This window comes from Phaseolus vulgaris, chromosome 10 (assembly GCF_000499845.2).
Source record: "Phaseolus vulgaris cultivar G19833 chromosome 10, P. vulgaris v2.0, whole genome shotgun sequence".
Lineage (NCBI taxonomy): Eukaryota > Viridiplantae > Streptophyta > Magnoliopsida > Fabales > Fabaceae > Phaseolus > Phaseolus vulgaris.
In genome coordinates, this window is record NC_023750.2 from 43,190,095 (window position 1) to 43,213,591 (window position 23,497).

The following is a 23,497-nucleotide window of genomic DNA, read 5'->3' on the forward strand; positions in this document are numbered from 1 at the left end:
ACTCAATTTATATATATAATATTAAATAATATTTCTAAAAGCATATATAAAAGTAATTAAAAATAGAAGCTTATTATTTTATTAATAGTCAAAGTATAAGAACACAAGCTTAAATAATAGTTCAATGTTATTTAAAGTTGTTAATAAAAACCTCATTGTACTCAGTGTTGAATAAAAATGAATTGAATTAAATAATTAAAGACAAAAATATAATTTATTTCAATAAAGGAGAAAATGTTTATTAAATTATACAGGAAGTTCATTAAACATGTGTTACATAGGGAAAGAAAAAAAATGCTTCAGTGTTGAAAAAAAAATCGAATTAAATGATTATCAACTGAATTTTCCAAAAAGAGAGGGAAAGTAACCATCAAACAAATTTGAATTAAGTTGTAGTATTTATCCACCAAAATGTATAATAATATAATATTTATACTTTAAGCATTTTAAATTCTACCTCATACAAAATATATGAATAATTTTATGAGAAGAAAAATTACCCACTAAATGAATTTGAGTTAAAATGTAGTATTTAAGCATATTTTTTTATAAAATGTGTCACTTTAAGTATTTTACATTGAATAAAGCTTTTTTTTCACTTTAATACTCTAATAAAAAAAATTGCAATATTTTTAAAATATATATTATATTATAATAAAAAAAATAGGTGTGAACGTATTTATATATTCGACCTCATACCTTAGATATATAATATAATATTTAAAATAAAATATATTACACATGTATAGATGAACATTGATGTAATCCTTGACTGCATATTTTTAATAATATTCTCATTTATTTATCTTTACTCATTGGTCATTCTTTAATCCAAACTACCATCTTTTATAAATGTTGGTCATAACTTTGTCTCCATTCTCTTTGAAGACAACTCAGGTTAGGTAGAGACACTTGTATTCATCAAATAATATTAATTTTGCACCAATTCATAGCTAGTGGTCCTTTGTGTGGGTGAGGGTGTTATTTTAACTTCAATATAGCATATGAAAATGTGACTTTAGCTAGGGATATGACTCAAAAGAGTAAATGTTTTCACAAATCTTGAAAAAAATTTAGCAATAGATTTGATGATATTAGTTGTTTCATACTGTTGATTATTTACTCACTATCATCAATTAGGTTCTGGTAGAGTCGATATCAATTATGTTCTGATACAGTTGATATAGTTTCACATCGTTCAGAAGTCGATAACAATGACAGTTTATATATTTCTTTTTCCAATCCACCGAAATGCTTTTTAAAAATAAAATTGTGACGGAACACCAACTTCTAAAACAGACAATACCTAAAATGTGATGATTAACTCTAACGACACTATCTTTCAAACTTGAGATCGAAATAAACTGTTTTAATTATTTTTTTTATTTATTTATTTATTTTTTATTTATTTTATGTTTTTAAAATATATTTAAAAGTGTTTCTAGTTACTAATTTCTCAATATAATAAAAAAACAAATAATAGATTACCAAAAATTTAATTATCACTCGTTACTTTTTCGATCAACATTTCATAATTTCACATTTCATTTTCTAAAATATACATGTAACTTAATGTTATATATATATATATCACTGTAAGATCAACTACATGTATTACACCATATTATCCAGTTGAATTAAAATCTAAAGTTTGAAAAGTATATTTTATTATGAGATATCTCTTATATAGAGATTTTCTCACTTATAATAATAATATTATTATTATAATAAACTAAAAGAATTTTTTTAGTGTATCTTTTGTTATCACAAGAATAAAAGTCTCTTATCATATATATAATGTTGCCGGAGACACAACGGTACCGTAAAATTTGTCTCTAAATTCGAAAATGGTTTGTTATCAATTTTCTAATGTCTCTTCTCTTTTTCACATTCTCCATTATTAGTGGGTCGTTTCTGTACATTCATTTGTTAATTGTTTTCACATTAATTGAATAAGCTATAAAAAAGTTAATGCATACCTACTCTTATATGGGATTAAAACCTAAATGATACTATATTTTGGTTTTATTATGTAAATAAATAGATTTCTTTTTACCACCTGATTGAGTAAATTGTGCCAAGACAAATTTGTTAAGAATTCGTGTGAAAGACACAAAACTTCACTTAAGATGTTGGTCAATATAAAAGTCGTGTCAATGATATATAATTTTGGTTTAACTATTTCAAAATAGAAATCATGAGGGATGGAGATAATTTCACTTAAGATTTGAAGATACGATGCGACCACACTATTAGATGAGGCAAAAAAAGTTGGACTTGGACAAGATGAAGCGTGTCACAATGTTGATGAAGTGAGTGTGATTGTGCGACGAGAAACTTCACGTGGATCTCAAAATTGTGATAAGGGTAATGGTGAAGGAGGAGTGTGAGATCACTATGAAACCATTAAAGAATATGAGTTTGGTGAAATCGATGGTGTACGAGATTATGAGAATTGAGCATTTGCTATCCTATCGTTTAAGGTGAATAACATGTACAAATTTCACATTTTGTGCATGTGTGGTACGATCTTAATTAGCTTTAACTTCAAATCTTAAACAAAGTCACATATCCCTTCTTGAAGACTTTTGTTTACAAACATTTGACAAAAATTGTGAAATTATTGACACAACTTTTGTGTTATCCAACGTCTCTCGAATGAAATCATGTGTATTTTACATTACTTATTCTGAATAAAGTCATGTCATATATCAATACGATTTATCAAATTCTATAATAATAAATTAACTATTTACATAATAAAAAAACTAACTACTTATAAAATACTACTCTAAAAGTCTTACCCGAAAAGTTATTATCATCAAAATTTATCTTTTATAAAAAAAATGATGAGAACCATAATATCTAGAAATTTTTTTTTACCAATTCCATATATATATATATATATATATAAAATAGAAAATATTCCAAAATAAATATTCAAGTTTGTTTATGAAATATTGTGTTTCCTCTTATATGTGTCTTTGATGTTTGATTCATTTATATATGAAAAAATGGTTAAGGGACTCATGAACCTTCTTTTTTAACACTACTATTATTGTCATTGCTTCAATTGTCACATATGTTGTGGTTGTCGCCCCTTAGACATGCAAACTGTGAAAAATCACCTTCTCTTCACCAAACTTTCCAGTTAGGTAGATAGTAATTGTACAAAAAAAGCAAATTAATTTAGAAAATATATTAAAAATTGTTTTGTGATACAAATAAGGAATATTAATTTATATATAATATAAAAATATTCTACCATTTCTTTACCACATTATTCATCTAGTTAGCACTTTCTTTAATACAAGAACTAACATGTCAATCAAATTAATATTCAATAATCAAATTTCATAAAAAAAAAATCATTCATAAATCTATCCACCAATGTCCCAATTTTTTATACACTAAATTTAATATGGATTAAATATTTTTTTTTCATCTACGTACTATAATGTAAAATTAACTTTTGCTTTTAGTACAAACATTAGACCATCAGAATATTATAACATTTATATAACTTATAAGTCATTTCAATAAAAAAATAAAATATAATAATGACGAATTTCAATAGTTGTCTAAAATATGTATTAAGAACGAAAACAAATTTCACCTGAAATTGCATATAGTGATATGCAATAACCATACATGTTAATTTAGTGTTATATGGTGCACGAGATAAAAAAAATCCATGTACATGCTAAGTTGTTAAAGAGGGGATAAAGATACATTAAAAATCCACATTTTTTATGTATCCATATTACAACTTTCAATACTATTATTTTAATAATTTTTTATATCATTTATTTTTAAACTTATTATTTAATATATATATTTATTTTTAAACTCATCACATAAAAAATTATTGTATATAATTCTAAGAATTGTAAAAATATATTTTTGTGATGAAAACGGAAAGAAGATAGTATTGCTATCATCACATTTTTTATTTATTTTCTGGTACTTTTATTTTAATATATTAAAAAAAAACTTCCATTCCAAAAGATACATGTATTTTTTTTTTAAAAGTTTGAAATTGATTAAATAAACCTGAATTATTGATATTTTGCTGTGACATCAATTCAAAATGTTTCTGCAGAATGATGAATGGTGGTTCAAGTACCAATTGTGAGAATCCAAATTCAAATTTGTGGTCATAAACATGCTGAGATTTCTGACAGAGAAAGGAACAGAGTAGGAGGAGTAGATGGAACCATGTTAAGAGTGTAACAGCTAGACAAAGGTAATTAAAAACTTTGGAATGTTTTGAATTTTTTTGAGCCATATGAAAGGGATAATCTTAAAGAAAAGAAGGACAATTTAATATGATAAGCATGTGACTTAGCAGCTTTGGGACACGTATATATCTTAAGGGCATGTGGTTCTTCTATGTGGCCCCACATCAACTCAAACTACCCTTTCTTCATAAGTCCTATGTCTTAATAGATCCACTTAAGTACATTCATAATCATCATACAATAATTAATCACAATTAATTTAACTATCATAAGTTTTAAATCATTTCAACCACTCAGTTTATGTTTAGTAATATAAAATTATAATTTATATCTTATGTTATTTTTTTAATTCATATATTTAATCATACCTAGAAGACTTGCATGGCAAATTAAAAAAATGGTGCATAAGTCAATAATCTATCATCATTAACTTTCTTCTTAAAAAAAATGGAAAGGAACTCCTTTAATTATGGATCATGGGTAGAATTTATTTATTTATTTATTAAACAATGACATGAGAGTGTAATGGTTTATTTCCAAAATATATGATTATTTTTTCACATATTTTTGCCTTGGGATATATGGTTAATACAATAAAATATAGTTGATATATTAGTTGTTAATGTTAATTTTTTTACTTGTGAAAATGTTTTATTGGCTAAGTGTTCACCATATCACATGATAGTAACTAGTGGACCCTCCTATTGGAGCCAAATTCAAGATCCCCTTTATGGGGTTTAAATTTCTTTGTTGACTTGTCAAAAGTTAACTGTTATTGGTTCTTTGGGAGAGATGAAGATGGCAATGACTAATAACCTAAAATTTAAAAAAAGTTAAAGTCCAAATCTAACTTAATTTTGTTTCAATATTGAATGCATCTTTTTTAAACATTTTTTTTTTCTTTTGGCTTCACAGTCACAAACATGGTGAAGGAGTGATGAAGGAGCTTCCCTTTGTTTGTATTAAAGCCAGTTCATTAATTCTCACGTTTTGAAAAGAATAATCAAATAATTAGAATAGACAATTGCTTAGGATAAGTTATTTTTTTGGTATAAAGTTGCTTTATCCACATGTTTGGAGGAGTGTTTAAACTCATGTCCATGATGAGTGTTGAACACGAAATCTATAGTAAGCTTTTGATTTTCAATATTTTTATGTTAGAGATTTTAGATTTATAGTAGATAAAAACGTTTTATAGTATTTTATAAGATTAAATTATACTTAAAATTCATTTCTTAATATGGTATCAAAATCATTTAAATTCTATTTTAGTAAGTTAGTTGAGCTGATGTTTTTTTTATCACCAATAAAAAATAAATAAAGAAAAAAATCTTTAGGAGTGATCCAACTCATGTACAAAATCGCACAAAAATGAATCACTCATCCTCCCATAAGCTTGTTACTAACTTAACAAAACAATTCTCCACCACTTCAAAGACTCTACCTTGACCCTAAAGTGAAATTTGTCATCTTTTGAAGCATCCTGGGAAAAACTCTCGCTCCCACTGTGCAAAAGAATGTTGTTCAATCTTCTTGCTCCAAACTTTTTGAGCTACTGCAATCTTCGATTTAGAATTTTCTTCGTTCTTTGCAAACGCATTCTTACCGTATTTAGGTATGTTAACCCTCATCTTCCAAGTTCCTATCCCTATTGAATCCAATTTTCTTTCCTAGACATGTGCGTCCCTCTCCCCTTGAAATCCAACAAACTCGAAAAGTTGTTTTCTTGTGTTTTATTTCCTGTAAATGAAAACGTTTAAGATTCTTCCCCATCTTTGAAAGACTTTCCATAGAGCCTCTTCATTGTACTCTTCCGGGAAATTTGTAAAAAAAAAAAAACTACCTATCCACCATTTTCACCAATCCAACTTACAAAACCGCACATAAACGAACAACATCTTTCTCTTACATCCTTACACAACCGCACCACACTTGTTTAGCTAATCATAGTATATAAGTGGATGCAAACTTTACTTCATGAATCGATTTTATGAGATTGAGTTAAACTTAAAATTATATTTTGATAAGTTATGCAGGATAAACTTTAACCATGAAAGTAAAAATTGTGGAAAGAAAAAGCCATGAAGAACACATGCACCTTGATCATTGCCTTAAGAGCTTTAAAGGGAAAAGACAAACATAATTGAAACTTTGCAATTGCCTGGATTCGTACTATGAAAGCATTGGTTGAGAGGGAAACTTCCTTATAATAATTGAAATTAGAACTATATTTGGATTTTTTTTATTGTACTAGCAAATTAAAAGAAGAAAGAATACAACACATAGGACAAAAAAGGAAAGAGTAAGTGGAGGAATCATCACTCATCTTATTCACTAATATTCAAATAAAAACAGTGGATACTTTGAATGTTAGCAGAAATAAAATAATATATGGTGCTGTATACAAAAATCACTTTCTTCCACTTTTCTTTCCAATTGGAGATGAAAATTTATAGAAATCAGTAAAAGAAAAGGTAACCCCTTAACCATCTCCTTTTTACATTAATAATAAAATATTACTAAACAAAAAATGTCAAACAAAACCTAACTCTTATATTTCATACTTAAATTTTCTGACTTTTCACTGTGACATTTTTTAGTTATACTTGAGTTCTTTTCCCCCCTTGTCAATTCTCTTTGTTGCTACTAATTCATTTACATTTATTTTCCTTTAAATCAAGTCAAATCACTGCAATAAAAACATGAAATAGAAACTAATTTTTAGAGATCAAAATAATTAGTTACAATAATTACGTTAAATAGTTTTTAAATTGATATTTAATTAGCAACCAAGGTTTTTCTACCAAATGTAGAAACTAAATAATTGGTAGTTAAAACCTTGGTTGCTAATTAGATACCAATTTAGAAACTATTTAACAATAATAGAAACTAATTTATAAACCATTTTTTTTAGTTTCTAAAATGGTCTCTAATTTAGTTACTATTGCAACTAATTATTTTGGTGTGTAAAAATTGGTTTCTATTTCATGATTTTATTGTAGTGAAGTTTGAGTTTGTTCCACTAATATCAAAAAGTTGTTTTTTTACTCTTAAATATTTTCCTTGTGTTGTTAGTTTAATAAATAATTGAAAATAGTTTTAATTGACATTTATAAATAGTTAGTGTAAAATTCAATAATTTTAATACTTATTGTGAGCTATAATTAGATAACAATAATAAAACTATTTTATGATCCTAACTAATTCTTATATAAGTAAAATTTAATTCAACTTCATAATGTGACTTGTTAAGATGAGTTTTTGACCCAACTATATATTATAATTTGATATATTTTTTTTAAAATAAAAACTTTCATTTTAGATATTATTATGCAACTTTACATTTTAGTTTTTGAATTTTTTTTTTTGGATAAACCTCTATTATATTTTTCAAAATTTAATGGAAACATATAGATTAAAAAAATATATAAAAATTTAAGAAATGTAATTTGATATTCAACTTCAACTAATTAAAAATAAATAAAATCTAAATTTGTGTTTAGAATAGTAAATTCTACCTAATTTTTAAAAGTAAATGAAATATCGTAAAGTCTTGATTATAAATTTTGGAAAAAAAAAATATTACCCTAAAGTTGCACTAAAAAACATGACTTCTTCACATAAATTATATAAAAAAAAACTAAAAGTTGTGTTTAAAGATACTTGTAATAATATGTTTAAGTAAGTTGGTTTTGAATTATAAATTTAATCTTCATTTCTTTAAGCTAAATTTTAAGTATATAAATTTAGTCATTTATTTATAAATTTATTATCTTTCTAAAACTCATTTCTTAAGAATTATTTTTACACTTTTTCTAATTTTTGTAGTGAACCACATCTCAATTGTTCAATAAGACATTGCCTAGTCCAAGGTGGTTTGGTTGAATTTTTTAAATTTTCTTCTACTTTGAGATTTTTTATCCTTGTGTTAGATTCATTTGTTGCATGTGATGTTCTTTCTTATGGCATAATAAAAAAAGTATTTTAGTTACTTTGGGATTGAGTGAGATTCTTGATTTATGAATTAGGTGTCTTAGGAGAAACATTGTTTTTTTCTAAAACTTCTTCTTTGGAACTAAGTTTTAAAGAAGCACCATTTACTAATGTAAGTGAATTTGACTTAAATTCACAATTAAAAGTGGATATATTATTAAGAAGTTTACTTTGAGCCTAATTCAATTCCATAAAATCGATTCATAAGATGATGTTTGCATCCACTTATATATAATGAAATATTCTCATTTCTAATCGATGTGGATCTCCAACAGATATATTATTAAGATTTTATATATTATTTTGGTAAGAGAGCATATATAATTGAGAGGATATTAAGAATATGCATGAAGGTGTTGATATAACCTTTGTATTATAATTAATGTATGGTGTTGATATAGGTAATTATGTTAGTGTGGAAATAGAGATAAATATTTTTGTTAAAATTTTATGACTGAAATGAATCTTTGAGTACTAATTGTCTATTTAAGCAAAAGATATATTAAAATAATTTTATTTAATTTAAAATAAATGATACTCATGCAGTACTTGTGACTCAAATTACTTTTTCATGAGAATTATGCTGTGTGTTAGAAGGTATTTATTACGAAGTGGACTTTAAGCCTAACTAAACCCTATAAAACCGGCTCATAGGGTTGAGGTTTGCACCCACTTATATACAATGAAAGACTCTAATCTCTAGTCGATGTGGGATCTCCAACACACCCTCCTCACGCCGAGACTGCCAACTCGTGCGTGGGACTATATATTTTGGGTGGTCCGATAGCGGCCCGATAGCGGGTGGCACGATAGGCCCAACACAAACACTCGCTAGGATAGGCCTTACAAATTTATATAGTAGGAGTTGGTTTGGAATGATTTATTAATTTATTATATAAATATCAAGTAAGTTACTTTATTTAGTTGAGAAAATTAATTATTATTTGAAATGACAATGAGATATTGTTGTGCTCATAAAGTGCTAATATAAGTATTCATTATTAATAATAAATATTTTAATTTCACTATTAAGAGAAACTAAAAATAGTCTCTGGATAAACTTCTGTGAAGTATATATATACAATAAAATATCTTAATTGTATTAAAACATGGTTAGGTAGATAAAATATGTATTAATACGAGTAAAATGTTAGTTTTTATTGATCTGTAATTAATATGGTTTTTCTGAAATTGTTTTAATTTCTTAAAGTGTGTGTATATATATATATAATTTAAAGATTTTGCTTTTAATAAATGATTTGTTTAAATTAAATTACCATGGTTTATGTGCTATCATCATACTTCATCAATTAAAAAATTAACCAGAAACAACCCAAATTAACATCATGGTTTTTCTATTTTTGCTTGTCGTTAGCCACAATTCAATATATACTATGTTTAAATAATATATAAATATATAGTTAATGTAATTATATGAAATCATAATGACATTGTAAAAGTGTACAAAAAAACAATTTAATATTTCACTGTCAACATAATTTGTTTTTTCTGTGATGAAGTTATTTCAAAAACACACACACTGAGGGAATTAAATTCAATTAAATAGGTTTACCTGCCCCTTTCAATTAGATTGTGACTGTTCACATTCAAGATTCGCTCTTTTTTTATTTAACAGCTATTTTCAAAAAAACATCACAAGATCCTTTTCTTCTCTTTTATTTTCTTCTCCTGTGCAAAGTAAATAGAGACATGTTTGGCTAAATTTGACTTAACAACTTTCACTTCTGATTATCTTCCTAAAAACAACTTACAACAACTCTTCTTAACTTCAATTTGAATTTGTTATCCATGAAAGTTGTAAGCAAAGTGGATTTTATATTTGTTTTAACTAAGAGAAATGATCCTTACCTAAAGTATTTAATTTAATCAGAAATAGTGATTTTCAGTTGAAGAGTCTGAGTTCTTGATCGATATTTTTTCTTTTTATATGGAGTTTCTCTCCCTTTCGTTTTTCAAATTTTATTGTGCATTAACAACTCTATCTTGCATATCTATCAATCACTGTAATTTTTATAATAAATCTTCATTAATTTTCAAAATCGGAATTAAACCATTATCTTCTGATTACGAGATTGACCAATGACCTCACAATATTATATTTATTAAAAATAAAATTCAAATTTAATTCAGCTTTATAAAACTGATTTATAAGATGAAATTTATGTTTAATTATACACTATAAAATATCTTTATCTTTAATCGATGTACGATTTTCAACAATATTTAAAAATAATTGATTTTATAAATTTGAATTAGATTTAAAATTTATTTTATTTGAGTCGAGAAATATAGATAAAAGTAAAAAATATTTATGGGTTTAAAAAAAACAAAATGTGTTCTATGCATTCCACCTCCCTCAATTAAACCTAGGTTCTTGTTCCTTTTTTCTTAACTTTTTTTTTGAATGTTATGAGGATTACTCTACCCTATTAATGGCTTTTACAGTGGTGGTCCAACTTTACTTCATTAAAATAATACTCCAATGTTTAGATGAAGTTATAAAAAAATTGCTGAGATAAAAAAAAATAGGGTTTAGTTCAATTTCTACGTTTCTACAACTCATCGTGAAAATATTTTATCATAAACAGTGGAATATGAACAAGTCATTATAAAACAATATTTGGTAACTTCTACTTTCAACTCTATCTATATTATTTTAAAACAGTTACAACACTTTTTTTTTCACTTTAATTTTGAATTAAAAGCGTCTACAAGAAAATTATAAAATAAAAATTAATAATTTTATAAATAAAAAATAATTAATTGTTACAGTGATTAAATTAGAAATATTTTAAAGATTAAAAATACTTGGTTTCTAAATTTATTTTTATTATTGATAAATAATTTTTAAATAGGTATTTAATTTGTTACCAATGTTTTTGCTACAAATTTAGAATCTAAGTAATTGGTAGATAAAACTTTGGTAGTTAATTAAATACAAACTATTTATCAATAATAAAAATTAATTTAGAAACCAATAATTTTTTTAGTCTATAAAGTGATTTATATAACAATTAATTATTTGTAGTCTCTAAAATTAATTTTTATTTAATGATTTTTTTATAGTGATCGTTTATAATATGATACTTTTGACATAATATTTTGTTGGATGAAAAAAATTAAGTTGTACATTTTTTAAAATAATTTCTTATTAAAAAGTGAAATTTAAATCTAATTAAATTTTATAAAATTGTAATATAAAGTAAGATTGTACTCACTTATATATATTATTATAAAATATCGTAATGAATGTGAAATTTTCATCATTTTCTGTGAAATATTGTTCTTTTTATCTTGCTATTTACACAGATCAGAGACCTTAATTAAAATATGTGACTATGGAGTTTATAAATTTAGTCAACTTTAAATGCAAGTTTAATGAGTTTGGATGGTATTGGTTAATAAGGTGGCATGTGTTTTTTTGTTGTTAATTATTAATTTTAGTTTTAAATTTTGTTACTGTTTAAGATGGTTTTGGAATTCCACTAAGTTTGAACGCACATGCTGTGCTGAATTTTGAATGGAATCACTTAACATCATTACCCAAACAATTCAAATCAAAAGGAAGATGAAACGAATCAAACGACTTATAAAAAGAGTTCGATTTTGAAATCAAAAGCCAAAAACAATGACGTTAAGTTCACATTTTGTTTTCAACACTCAAAAGAGGGAAAAAAAGAAGAAGTTTTTAATCATATTTGTGTAATTTTACTTTGTAATTATAAAAATAAATATTTTTTATTATAAGATTGGATAAATTGTAAAAGCGTGACATAATTTAAGTGTTAAATAAATAATTGAAGTTATATCAATACATGATTTTAGTGTAGTTTTTTTAATAAAAATTGTCTTTAATTTTAAATTTTATCAATATTGAAATCATCTACGATAATCACAAATGTATCGGACCAACTGACCGGAAGTTTAAATGAATAATATAAGATAATAAATACGTAGAAAGCAGTTACAACTAAACATTAAATAGGTCAAAGGCACGTCAAAACACACATGTCTTGACAACCGGTTACCTAGTCCACGCAAGTGTAAAGGCTCAAGTCAACCTATAAAAGGGAGGAAAATGTATGTTTTTTTTTATCCTAAAAGAATAGACTAATCGCTAGCACTGACTTGAACGTCGGAGTGTAATCGCAGGTACCCGCCGACCGGCGGAACGAACGCGTGAAATAGAAAGAAGTTTGAAGAACTAGGAAATTACTAGCACAATACCAAATTGTGTATCAAGTGGATCAACCTTACTCAATCCCAACATCCACACAGGTACAACAACTTCTTCACAGAATGTCGTGTCTTAAGAGCATGATTTATCCAATCTTATAATAATCTTTTTATCTATCCTCATAATTACGTACATTTTAGTAAAAAAAACTTATAATAGATAAATTAACTTATAATAGATGAATTAATTTATTGATGTACAAATAAATAAATAACTAAAAGGAAAGTATACAACAGATATATGAATTAAAAGTAAAGTAAAGAATTCAAATAAAAAAAACGAATAAAAAAGGACTATAAAGAGATAGATTTGAAATTCAAAAGGCAAAGAAGGAGAATGAAGTTAGGTTGACATTTTATTTTCAACACTCAACAAAAAAAAGTCAGGTTTTTCAATAAAAGAATAGTGTAATTTGAATTCATAATTTTTAAAACAGATTTATTTTATTATAAAATTCAAAAAGTAGTGTGTATACGATTTCATTATTAATGAAAATAATTGAAATTGTGTCACTTATACATAATTATAAAATGCATTTGTTTTCCTGCTTTTTTTCTCCGAAATTCTTATGTCATATCATATTATAATATATAAATAACCATAAATTTATTTTACAAATTAATTTTGTGCCATTAAATTATTTTTTTAATGCTCTATGAAAACCCAATTAATTTACCAGAGTTTAAAAACAGAGAAGAGTGGTGCTGAAAAGAAAAAGCAAAAGTAAAAACGAATAGTTAGGAGAAAGTGGGCCACTTCATGATTTCGAAAAGTGGTTGTGGGCTGGTGGGCCCATCCCATTGGACTCAAATTGAAAACACGAAAGCCCATCAAATGAAACCATTTTGTTTCCTTTCGTTGGAAGGAAGAAGAAGTGTCACTGTTGCGAACAGAAGCAGAAAGCAGAGTCATCAGAAGAAGAAACAGAGTCATCAGAAGAAGAAGATAATGGTTGGAGGTTCCTTAGCAGGGTTGCAAGAGCACCTCAAGTTAGCAAGAGACTACGCCGTGGAAGGGCTCTACGACACCTCCACCATCTTCTTCGACGGTGCACTTGCTCAGATCAACAAGTACTCTCCTCTCTCTGTTCTCAATTTCGTCTAATTTCTGTCACTTTCACTGATTCCTTCCTTTTTCAGGCACCTAACCACCGTAGAAGACCCTCTGATTCGCGCAAAATGGATGAATGTGAAGAAAGCGCTTTCGGAAGAAACCGAAGTTGTGAAACAGTTAGATGCAGAGAGAAGGGCTTTCAAAGAAAACCCCATTGGAAGACGCGCCGTTTCGCCTCCCATTTCCGCCAAGTCCTCGTCTTTCGTTTTTCAGCCGTTGGATGAGTACCCCACTTCATCAAGCGGTCCTGGGCCTGTTGATGATCCCGATGTGTGGCGGCCACCCAGTAGGGATACCAGTAGGAGACCCGCCAGGTCCGGTCAAGTGGGTACCCGCAAATCTCCCCAAGATGGGGCCTGGGCGCGCGGTGCTACTGCTAGAAGTGGTTCAACCGGGCGCGGTGGTGCTAAAGGTGGAGCTATCAGTAGGGTTAACTCGGGGACACGAGCATCCGCTACAGGGAAGAAAGGCAATGTTTCTGGAAAGTCTACCAAGACGGATACTGCAGCTGTAACTGTAAGTTTCAACTTTGATGAGGCAGTTTGTTGGATAACTTTCACTGTATGCTGTTGGTTGGAGAAGTTGTTTCTAAGGATTGTTTACTAATATGGTTGGTGGACTCAACCATATTTTGTTGATTTATTTGCTTAATCTTATTACACCTTAATTATGGGACAGGCTGTTCTTAGCATTGATAGGTGTATCTTTGGATGAGTGGTTGCAAGTTTAACATTGAATGAACTTGATTTTGTGAAATCAATTCTCGTTTAGTTTGATTATGGAACAGGCTGTTCTTAGCATTGATAGGTATCTTTGGATGAGTGGTTGCAAGTTTAACATTGAATGAACTTGATTTTGTGAAATCATTTATGGTTTAAATTGACTATGGAGTGACATACTTTGTGTCTGGATTAGATTTATTTTTTTTATAATCGATTCCAATTCCTCATAGAAAGCCAAAACAACAAAGAGTTGAATTGAGTTTTAATCAACGTGATCTTTTAGAATTGATTCTAAAGTAAATGTTAGTTTATAGTAAAGTGTTCTTTTGGTTTGGATTACACATATTAGAAAGTGTCTGGAAACTTGCATTTCAAAGTCGATTTTGGATATGTGGTTACCAAATTGACCTGAGTCTATCCAAATATAAGGGGAACAAATGACATTACTATAGTTAGAGCATCTGCAGTGGAAGATGCTTAGGTGTTGTTTTGGGTTACTTAAAGCAACTCTTCCATTGGAATGGTTTAGGGTTTAGGGTTGTTGCTTCTCTAAGTAACTCCAAGCAACTCAACCTTAAAAGTAAAAATTGTTTTATTCATTGGAACAATCAATATTATGTTCAGTAATGAAGTCTAAATTAAAAAACATATAAAATTGTGAGTTGTTTGAAGTTCTTTAGAGTTTCTTCCACTGGAGCAAATTAAGTGTAAGTTGCCTTGTGATGATGGGACGTTGTAGGATCACAAATTACATTTTTTAATGTATGATTCTATTGGAGATGCCCTTAGTTTTGCACAAAAGCTGCTTCAGGAAACTTCGACGAAACTTTAGTCTAAAACTTGGAATGGTGTTTTAAACACCACACCAAACGTCATATAAATGAGAAAAACATGTTTGACTCTTCTTAGACTCAAGTTGAGGCATGCCAACACACGCTTAGCCTATTGCATCCAGTTGTTAATTTTGTATTAGATCCATAGTGAAGTGTTTCTTCTTCTTTATGTTATATAGTTTCTCGGATTATCAATTTGCCCTTTGCATATTGCATCCCTTAGTCTAGACAGTTTGAAAAACGTCTAACTTCTTTGATACGTGGTTTTGCCCGCACAATTGCTGATAGAATGGTCAAAATGGTGATTCTGAAGATGGTAAGTCAAAGAAGGGTCAATATGAAGGTGCTGATCCTGAATTGGCTGCAATGCTTGAAAGGGACGTGTTAGAAACCTCTCCTGGAGTTAGATGGGATGATGTTGCAGGACTTACTGAAGCAAAAAGGCTTCTAGAAGAAGCTGTTGTGCTTCCCTTGTGGATGCCTGAATATTTCCAGGTAATTTTGATTAAATTTCCACTGAATTCTCATAAAAAACTAGCTTACTTAATGTTACAATCCAGTTATATTTAAGAATCATGGTTTATTTTATAACTAATAATCTGGAATTGTGATTTGTTCATGATACTCTCTAATTGTCATCACGGTAGTTGTTTTAGACCCTTGTTTGGCATTATGACAACCTACCTTTGCATACAATTTGATTTCCAACTAAGCCTTGTTTGTGAAATTGTTGCAACATAAGTTCTTGCTTCTCCTGTTACATGCATACGAATTTTTGAAATTTTAATTAGAAAATTGTTTGTTTGATAACCTATTCTATTAAGAAATCTCATATTATCCGCACATTTGAATCTCTGTGAATGTCTTGGTGAATATTGAAGTCTGGAGCTCATTATTTCTGTTCTTTCAGGGTATCAGGAGACCATGGAAAGGTGTTCTTATGTTTGGACCTCCAGGAACTGGGAAGACTCTTCTTGCTAAGGCAGTTGCTACTGAATGTGGGACCACTTTCTTTAATGTATCTTCTGCAACTTTGGCTTCTAAATGGCGTGGTGAGAGTGAACGCATGGTGCGGTGTTTGTTTGATCTTGCAAGAGCATATGCACCAAGCACAATATTTATTGATGAAATTGATTCTCTATGCAATGCAAGGGGGTGAGGCTCTTCTTGTTATTTAAGACATCCATTTTATGCAGTCGTCTTTCAAACTTATTTATGATTTATGTTTCCCCAAACTGAAATTTCATTGAATTCTTTGTTTATCTTGCTCAAACACATTTGTGGGTTGTGTTCGCTTCACTCTTATTTGGATTGATTATTGAGGTTATATTGAGATCTGATTGAATTCGCATTTACTTCACCAGGGCATCTGGGGAGCATGAATCGTCTAGAAGGGTGAAATCTGAACTTCTAGTTCAGGTTGATGGTGTAAGCAATAGTGCCACAAATGAAGATGGTAGCCGTAAAATAGTAATGGTTTTGGCCGCAACTAACTTTCCATGGGATATAGATGAGGCATTAAGGTTTGTATTTGTTTCTCTGCATTATTTTCTTTACAATTGAAGTTGTAAGTTATTAAAATGTATGATTAGTCATGTCATGTGTGTTGTAGATTGATAGATCTCTTTTCTTTACTCTTTCTCATTCAATTTTATGCTTTTAATGCAACACAGGAGAAGGCTGGAAAAGCGTATATATATTCCTCTTCCAAATTTTGAGAGTCGCAAAGAGCTGATCCGGATAAATTTGAAGACTGTTGAGGCAAGTTGTGATGTTAATTACTGTGTAGGCCATATTGGATTTAGCCTTATAATTTTTGTTGTGTGAAGCTGTAATTGATTTATACTCTGAATCAATTAATCATGTTAACTTGAGTTTCATTCATTATGAGTTAAGGATTTATACTATCCACAAAAACAATGAATTTGAGCATTTGTCAAGACAATGTGAAAAGGGGCACTGAACTTTTTTGCTGGAGTCACTAAACATACTCTAAAAACAGTTTATGGAAAGGGAAGGGGAATCATGATTGCTAAAACTTGGATTATTACTGATGGTTCTCGTCTTTCACCAGGTGGCGGCTGATGTGAATATAGATGAAGTGGCTCGCCGGACAGAGGGCTATAGTGGAGATGATTTGACTAATGTCTGTCGAGACGCTTCCTTAAACGGTATGAGGCGAAAGATAGCAGGAAAGACTCGTGACGAAATCAAGAACATGTCCAAGGATGAGATTTCAAAGGATCCTGTTGCCATGTGTGATTTTGAAGAAGCTTTGGTTAAGGTCCAACGAAGTGTTTCTCAGGCTGATATTGAACGCCACGAGAAGTGGTTTACCGAGTTTGGATCAGCATAAAGACTGGGAAACATCAACCACGGTAGTGTTGTTTTTTGTTTTTGTGTTTTTCTTTTTTCCTATGGGTGGGTGCTTTGTATCTGTTGTTTGTTGATATTTGATTCGTTTGCTGACGAGATTCATTGTAGTTATATGGTATTGGAGGGATCTTCAATTGTTAATTTGTATCTGCCACATTGAATTTTGATGTAATTTAGTCTGAACATGATTTCAAAGCAGTTCTTATGCTTTAATACCAAACCTAAATATTTAACTTCTAACTTGCTATCTTTGTAGCCAATGCCACTGGACATGAATACAATACAACTTCTGCAGTTGTTATATAAACAGACTCCAAGCAAAGAAAACATTTCATGTTTGTTCTAAATTTAAGGTTTAGCATATTTAAATTAAAGTAGCTTGTTATACGAAGTTTCAGCATAGCTGAGATGTTATACGAAGTTTCAGCATAGCTGAGATGTTATACGAAGTTTCAGCATAGCTGAGATGTTATACGAAGTTTCAGCATAGCTGAGATGTTATACGAAGTTTCAGCATAGCTGAGATGTTATACGAAGTTTCAGCATAGCTGAGATGTTATACGAAGTTTCAGCATAGCTGAGATGATGTTATACGAAGTTTCAGCATAGCTGAGACGTTAAGTAAGTTGCATAATGATGTTTAATATGAAAGTTTTATATATATAAAAAAACTAATGCAAGTTGTATTTTGCCAAAATTTTGTCTTGTGAAAATTTTAGATGCCTCGAATTGTGTTTGTCTTTTCTTTATGACAAGGCTTTGAAGTTACTTGATTGTGTCGCCATGTAACGGCAATCTCAACACGTTCTTCAGTCTTCAGTGACAAAATCGAAGTGACGGGCATAACATTGTCTTATTCACTGATAAAGTTTCGTAGTCTTATTATTACCACACCAATCACAAAGTTTAGAATTATACATCACATCCTATTATTACCTGATCATAAAATTAAGTGAACATTTCTTGATTCATCATGAAATTAAGTATATTAAAAAAAATGAAGCGAATTGTTGTTTGATTAATCGAACTGAAAACGACCATGATAACGTACGGAAAATAATAGTACTTGCAAAGTCTGTCTCCTAACTTATAAATAATTTAAATAGAAATATAGATAAAGATATTTTTTTTTTAAAATGCAATAAAATAATGTATATACTGTAAATGTACATTTCGCCGTTAATTAAAAAAAATTATGAATAAAATAGTCATAATCCAAAATATAAATATTTCTATATCTTTATGTTGTTTATGAAAAGTTGTTTTAAATTATATAATGTGTGCACTCTATTTTTGTGTAACTATAAAAACTTACACTCAACTTATACAATAGGTTACTGGTCACCAATCCATATCATTAAATTATCATAACCGTGGTTATTAAATAGCTTGGGTAGATTTGAAGTCATAATTTTGATCATGTTATTTACACCATAGATTCAATTGATCAAGTTTATGGTAGGAGCATTTCACAAGACTAATACTAATTCCCCTCTTTTCTTCCCAATGGGAATATTCATATGGAAAAGTTTGGTCCTTGTTTCTTTGTGTACCTTCTTCTTCACATGTGAAGTCTCTGCTACTTCCACACAGTTAATCTCCAACCTAACACAAGGTATATAATCAATCCCTTCTGGGGTCTTCCAATTGTACCATTAATTGTATTAGTTTTGATTATGAAAATTTTGTTCATGAGATGTTTGTGTTTATGCAGATGTTTTTAATCCATGCGATTTTGTATACTGTGGGAAAGGAACATGCCACCTTTCTTCCACTGAATCACTCGGTTTCACATGCGATTGTGAATCTGGTTGGAAGAAGCCTACCTTTGCTTCTTTCCAATTACCACCATGTGTTCTTCCCAACTGTGAGTCATGCATCATCTTAATCATTCTCACCATGTTCATGCACAGGAGCTAAATTATACACGAAACCAATTAAAAAAAAGTGACTTTATCTTTATTATATACCATATGCAAGGAAATTCAAATTTGTTTGATTCGAACAAAAGTATATGTATGCTGAGATGAAAGGTGCAGGTACTGTTGATTTAAACTGTGGCAATGATTCTCCCTCACTCCCTTCTTCTCCACCTACACAAGTGAACGATCGTAAGCTCGTGACTCATTATAGTTTTGTTGAATTTACCAGGTTCTTGTTTAACGTTTTTGCAGAACAAAAAGTGAAATAAGACTTGCACTTTCATGTTATATATGCAGCTTGTTTGTTGAATTTGTGTGGTGATGGAACTTGTGAGAGTCAAGGCTTGGATTTTATATGTAAATGCAATGAAGGCTCAGCCAATCTACTCAACGATCCAAAGCTCATTTGCCTTAAGAAATGTAAATTGCTCGCTTTCTTAACCTCTTTTTGCTTAATTCTTCCATCCATTGCCTTTTCATATTCTCAGAGAAATGTTCTCAGAGAAAGTTTCAACATATTGTTGGAGATTTCATGTCGATCAGAGATAAGATAACATGTTGTTGAAGATTTCATGTTGATTAGAAATAAGACATTTTATGATATACAACTGGGTGTAAACCTCAACTTATAAATTATTTTCTAAAATTAAGTTAGATTTAGAATCTTAATATACAATCAGATAGTCTTTTAAAATCTATTCTAACGAGAGTCTCACATACAAGTTGACAGATCTCGAGATGAGAAATCTGTTCTGATTTATTCGTGATGAGAACAATTAATTACTCAAATATGTTTTATTCAAATATATATGATGCAGGCACTTTGGGAGGAGATTGTAGTGGCATTGATCTAGGGTTTGGCTCATCACCAACCCAAACTCAGCCACCACCAGGAACATCAGGTACTGCTGGTGATTCTTCAACTGCAGGTACTTTAACATGGTCATTTATAATTAATTTTATATATATATTTTATTGTGAAACATGATCATTTATAATTAATTATTAATTTGTAATAAATTATAATAATGAAATTGGTTTACTGAGTAAAAGAATGCAGAAGCTATGTTCTTTATTTTGTGTGCATGGCAGGGTCAGGTGAAACGCTGCGTTGCATAAGGGGGCTTCATATGCTGGCTACGTTGATATTAGCATTAACATTTGAAATATGGATTTAAAAGGGAACACGAAAGTGCAAAAAATAAACCTTTTTCTGATAATAATGGAATACAATTAACAAAGCACTTTTCTAAATAACGTACTCTGTTATTTATTTCTAAAGTTCGTTAATTAATTAGTAGCAGTGTTAAAGTTTTTTACATTGTTCTTTTCTTTTAGGTTATTATGTATGTTAAATTTAAAATTTCTCATTCGATTCATCTTCCTAGAGTAACCTCAATTATCGATAAGAAAATAAATAATGAAAGTTACATTAAAAAACATGATAAATAATTATGCATGTATACTGTTTATCAATAGGTTCTTTTTAATAAATAACATTTATTAAGAATAATTAGACATTTTTTATTAAATGATGTTAAATGACATTTATAATTCTCTTAATTTTAAATGTATTCACCCATGCTTTTAATAAAATAACAATTATATCTCTGGATTTTATAACTACTCACCTTTTATGTTTTTAATAAAGTAACATTAATTCCTCTCATGTTTTAAAAAACAAATTATTCGCTTCACTTATCTTATTTAAAGCTAGCATACAGGCTAAACTGTGATTAACATTTTTGAAAATTTAAAAATATAAAAATGTTATGAGTAGAAGTTAAATGATTTAATTATGAAATAATTAATTATTATATTAACTAAATTTTATATAATATTTTATACATTAAAAAATTATTGATATTTAAAATAGTTTTTACTATCAATAAAATTTTATAAACTAGTTTTTAAATTGGTATATAATATTAATAAGAAAGTTTTAACTAATTATTTTATATTTTAAATTTTTTTAATTAATTTATAAATTTTTATTAATAATAAAAATTACTTTAAATACTAATAATTTTTAATTTATAAAATAGTATTTAATTTAGTCAATATTATAAATATTTTTTTTAAATTAAGTTTTATTTAATAATTTTTTTATGTAAAGGATGATATTGTATTCAAAATTACTTTTATTATTTTAATTTAAAGGATATATATGCCACGTTTAATATAATATAAGAGAATTCAAGGATATTTTTTTATTTTTTCTTATCTATTTTAAAAAGTCGAATGTCATTTACTCTGTAAACTTGTGATTTTAATATTGGAATATTAATAACGTTCATATCATATTTGTAGGAAAATAATTTTCACTTCGATGTTGAAATTAATTTTTACATTTAAGTTAAATATGTAATAATATTTTTACTATGATATAAAGTAAGATGTATTAAGAGTCAACTACTATTATAGGCAGATCTATTAACTAAATTAAACTTTAGAACAAATTAAAATAATAAATTTACTTTATTTATAAGCCAAATGATATATTTTTGGACACTCGTTCTTCATGTGTTGCGTCTTCTTACGCAGTAAAAATGTTTTTGAACTTTTTTTTTTTTTTTTTTTCTTTTAGTGAGAAGACTCTTAATAGGGGTGAAAAAGGGCCGGTCCACGGCCAACGGTAAGAAAACACAGGGCGAGCTGACCTTTTCAACTCGTTGACCTGCATTAGCCCTTTCCACATAATCTGCGGTTTGCGCGGGTTAGCAGCGGGACGGGGCGGGCTGACCCGCTAGCCTGCGAAAAAAGAAGTTAAAAATAAAATAAAAAATTAACTTGACAGCAATGGTCTAGTGGAAAGTCACAACTTTGAGTGAAAAAAATTAGGTTTTCACTCAAAACATAATGCAGCTATGTTGTTCCAAAAAACGAACACAACACACGACGCACTCTCCGTTGCAGTATCGTCGCTCGCTCCACCTGCGACTCCGTGCTCCGCTACCGCACCGTTGCTGCCTCCACTCCTCTTCCACATTTAAAAAAAAAATGCGGGGCAACCCACATGCGGGACAAACCATGAAAATCAATCCACATTGTATGTAGGACGGGCCAACCCAGACTGCATTTTGCGGGCCTATACGGGACGGGCCAACCCGCTTTGTCATCCGTAACTCTTCCACAACTCTTTAACATGTTTTTTTCTTCTTATTTTGAGAGGTCAAAGTCAACTCAATATTCTCACTCCTATATCTCTTTGTGTTGTGCATAAGATATTGTCTCATCAAGTAACCATTGCCTTTTGAGTATTATAACTCACTTTTAATTGTTTAACGTATAAAATGAGGTTAAGTATATTTTTTTGTTTAATATTTTTAGATAAAATTAGCTTTTATTTTAAGTCTAAATTTTATACATACATAGTAAAAAGAAATATAACAACATTATTTTTCGTCTTTTAGGATTAGTTTTTGTGTAATAATCTTCTAGTAATATGTGATTGGTTGAAGAAAAACATATGTAGGAGAGTAAAGAAGAATAACACAAAATTTAATTAAAAGTGCAGCAAACTATATATACACAATATGTAGTAATATTAAAATCCAATGGGTGTCTTTTTGTTGATTTTAAATTTTGTGAAACTGTAGGTTCAGATCATAAAAATCATTAAAGGGAGAATATGCAATGAACAATATATGGTGAGTACGTGTAGGAGATATCTGAGATATGGTGCAGTACTTGTTGTGTTGGTGCATCATGTGTCAACGACTATTTTCAAACTTTACAAAAATTTTCTTCTGCTCATTATAGCCTCTATGCATATTAGTCTCTTCAAATTCTAAGAGGTTCACTGAATATTTTGTATGATTAAGTTCTAATAACTAACTTCTAGCCATTGCCCTTTTGCTATTGTGGTGGTGTTTCCCATCTTTTCTGCTTCAATGAAAAAGAGAAAACTTGTCCAAAAAAAAACCATGTTTTGTTTTTTGTTTTGAGAATGAGTAGTGATATATTGAGAAAATATTGAATTAGTCCATATTACAACTAATAAAAATAGAAGAATAAATATTTTTTTGATGAAATGTAG

At 28.9% G+C, this 23,497-nt stretch overlaps 1 protein-coding gene and 1 long non-coding RNA gene across 2 annotated transcripts; both read left to right on the forward strand.

The window, feature by feature from the left end:
• The first annotated feature begins 13,326 nt into the window (after positions 1 to 13,326).
• LOC137818475 (katanin p60 ATPase-containing subunit A1-like) lies at positions 13,327 to 17,776 on the forward strand. Its single transcript, XM_068621927.1, has 7 exons — positions 13,327 to 13,562; positions 13,632 to 14,121; positions 15,449 to 15,655; positions 16,071 to 16,315; positions 16,525 to 16,683; positions 16,834 to 16,921; positions 17,235 to 17,776. Exons 1-7 carry the CDS (start codon positions 13,327 to 13,329, stop codon positions 17,514 to 17,516), a joined length of 1,707 nt encoding a protein of 568 aa, XP_068478028.1. The 3' UTR covers positions 17,517 to 17,776.
• Positions 17,777 to 19,250: 1,474 nt separating this feature from the next.
• LOC137819468 (uncharacterized) lies at positions 19,251 to 20,388 on the forward strand. The gene is made up of 4 exons (XR_011082295.1): positions 19,251 to 19,403; positions 19,576 to 19,647; positions 19,756 to 19,878; positions 20,277 to 20,388. It is a non-coding gene; the product is annotated as an uncharacterized lncRNA (long non-coding RNA).
• Positions 20,389 to 23,497: the final 3,109 nt, after the last annotated feature.

What these genes read in the sequence shown, in the direction of transcription:
- LOC137818475 (XM_068621927.1), top strand. Translation starts at nt 13,327, where the DNA reads ATGAAACCATTTTGTTTCCTTTCGTTGGAAGGAAGAAGAAGTGTCACT. An exon ending in GCACTTGCTCAGATCAACAA is followed by an intron (nt 13,563 to 13,631) that starts GTACTCTCCTCT and finishes TTCCTTTTTCAG; the next exon opens with GCACCTAACCACCGTAGAAG. An exon ending in GATATAGATGAGGCATTAAG is followed by an intron (nt 16,684 to 16,833) that starts GTTTGTATTTGT and finishes AATGCAACACAG; the next exon opens with GAGAAGGCTGGAAAAGCGTA.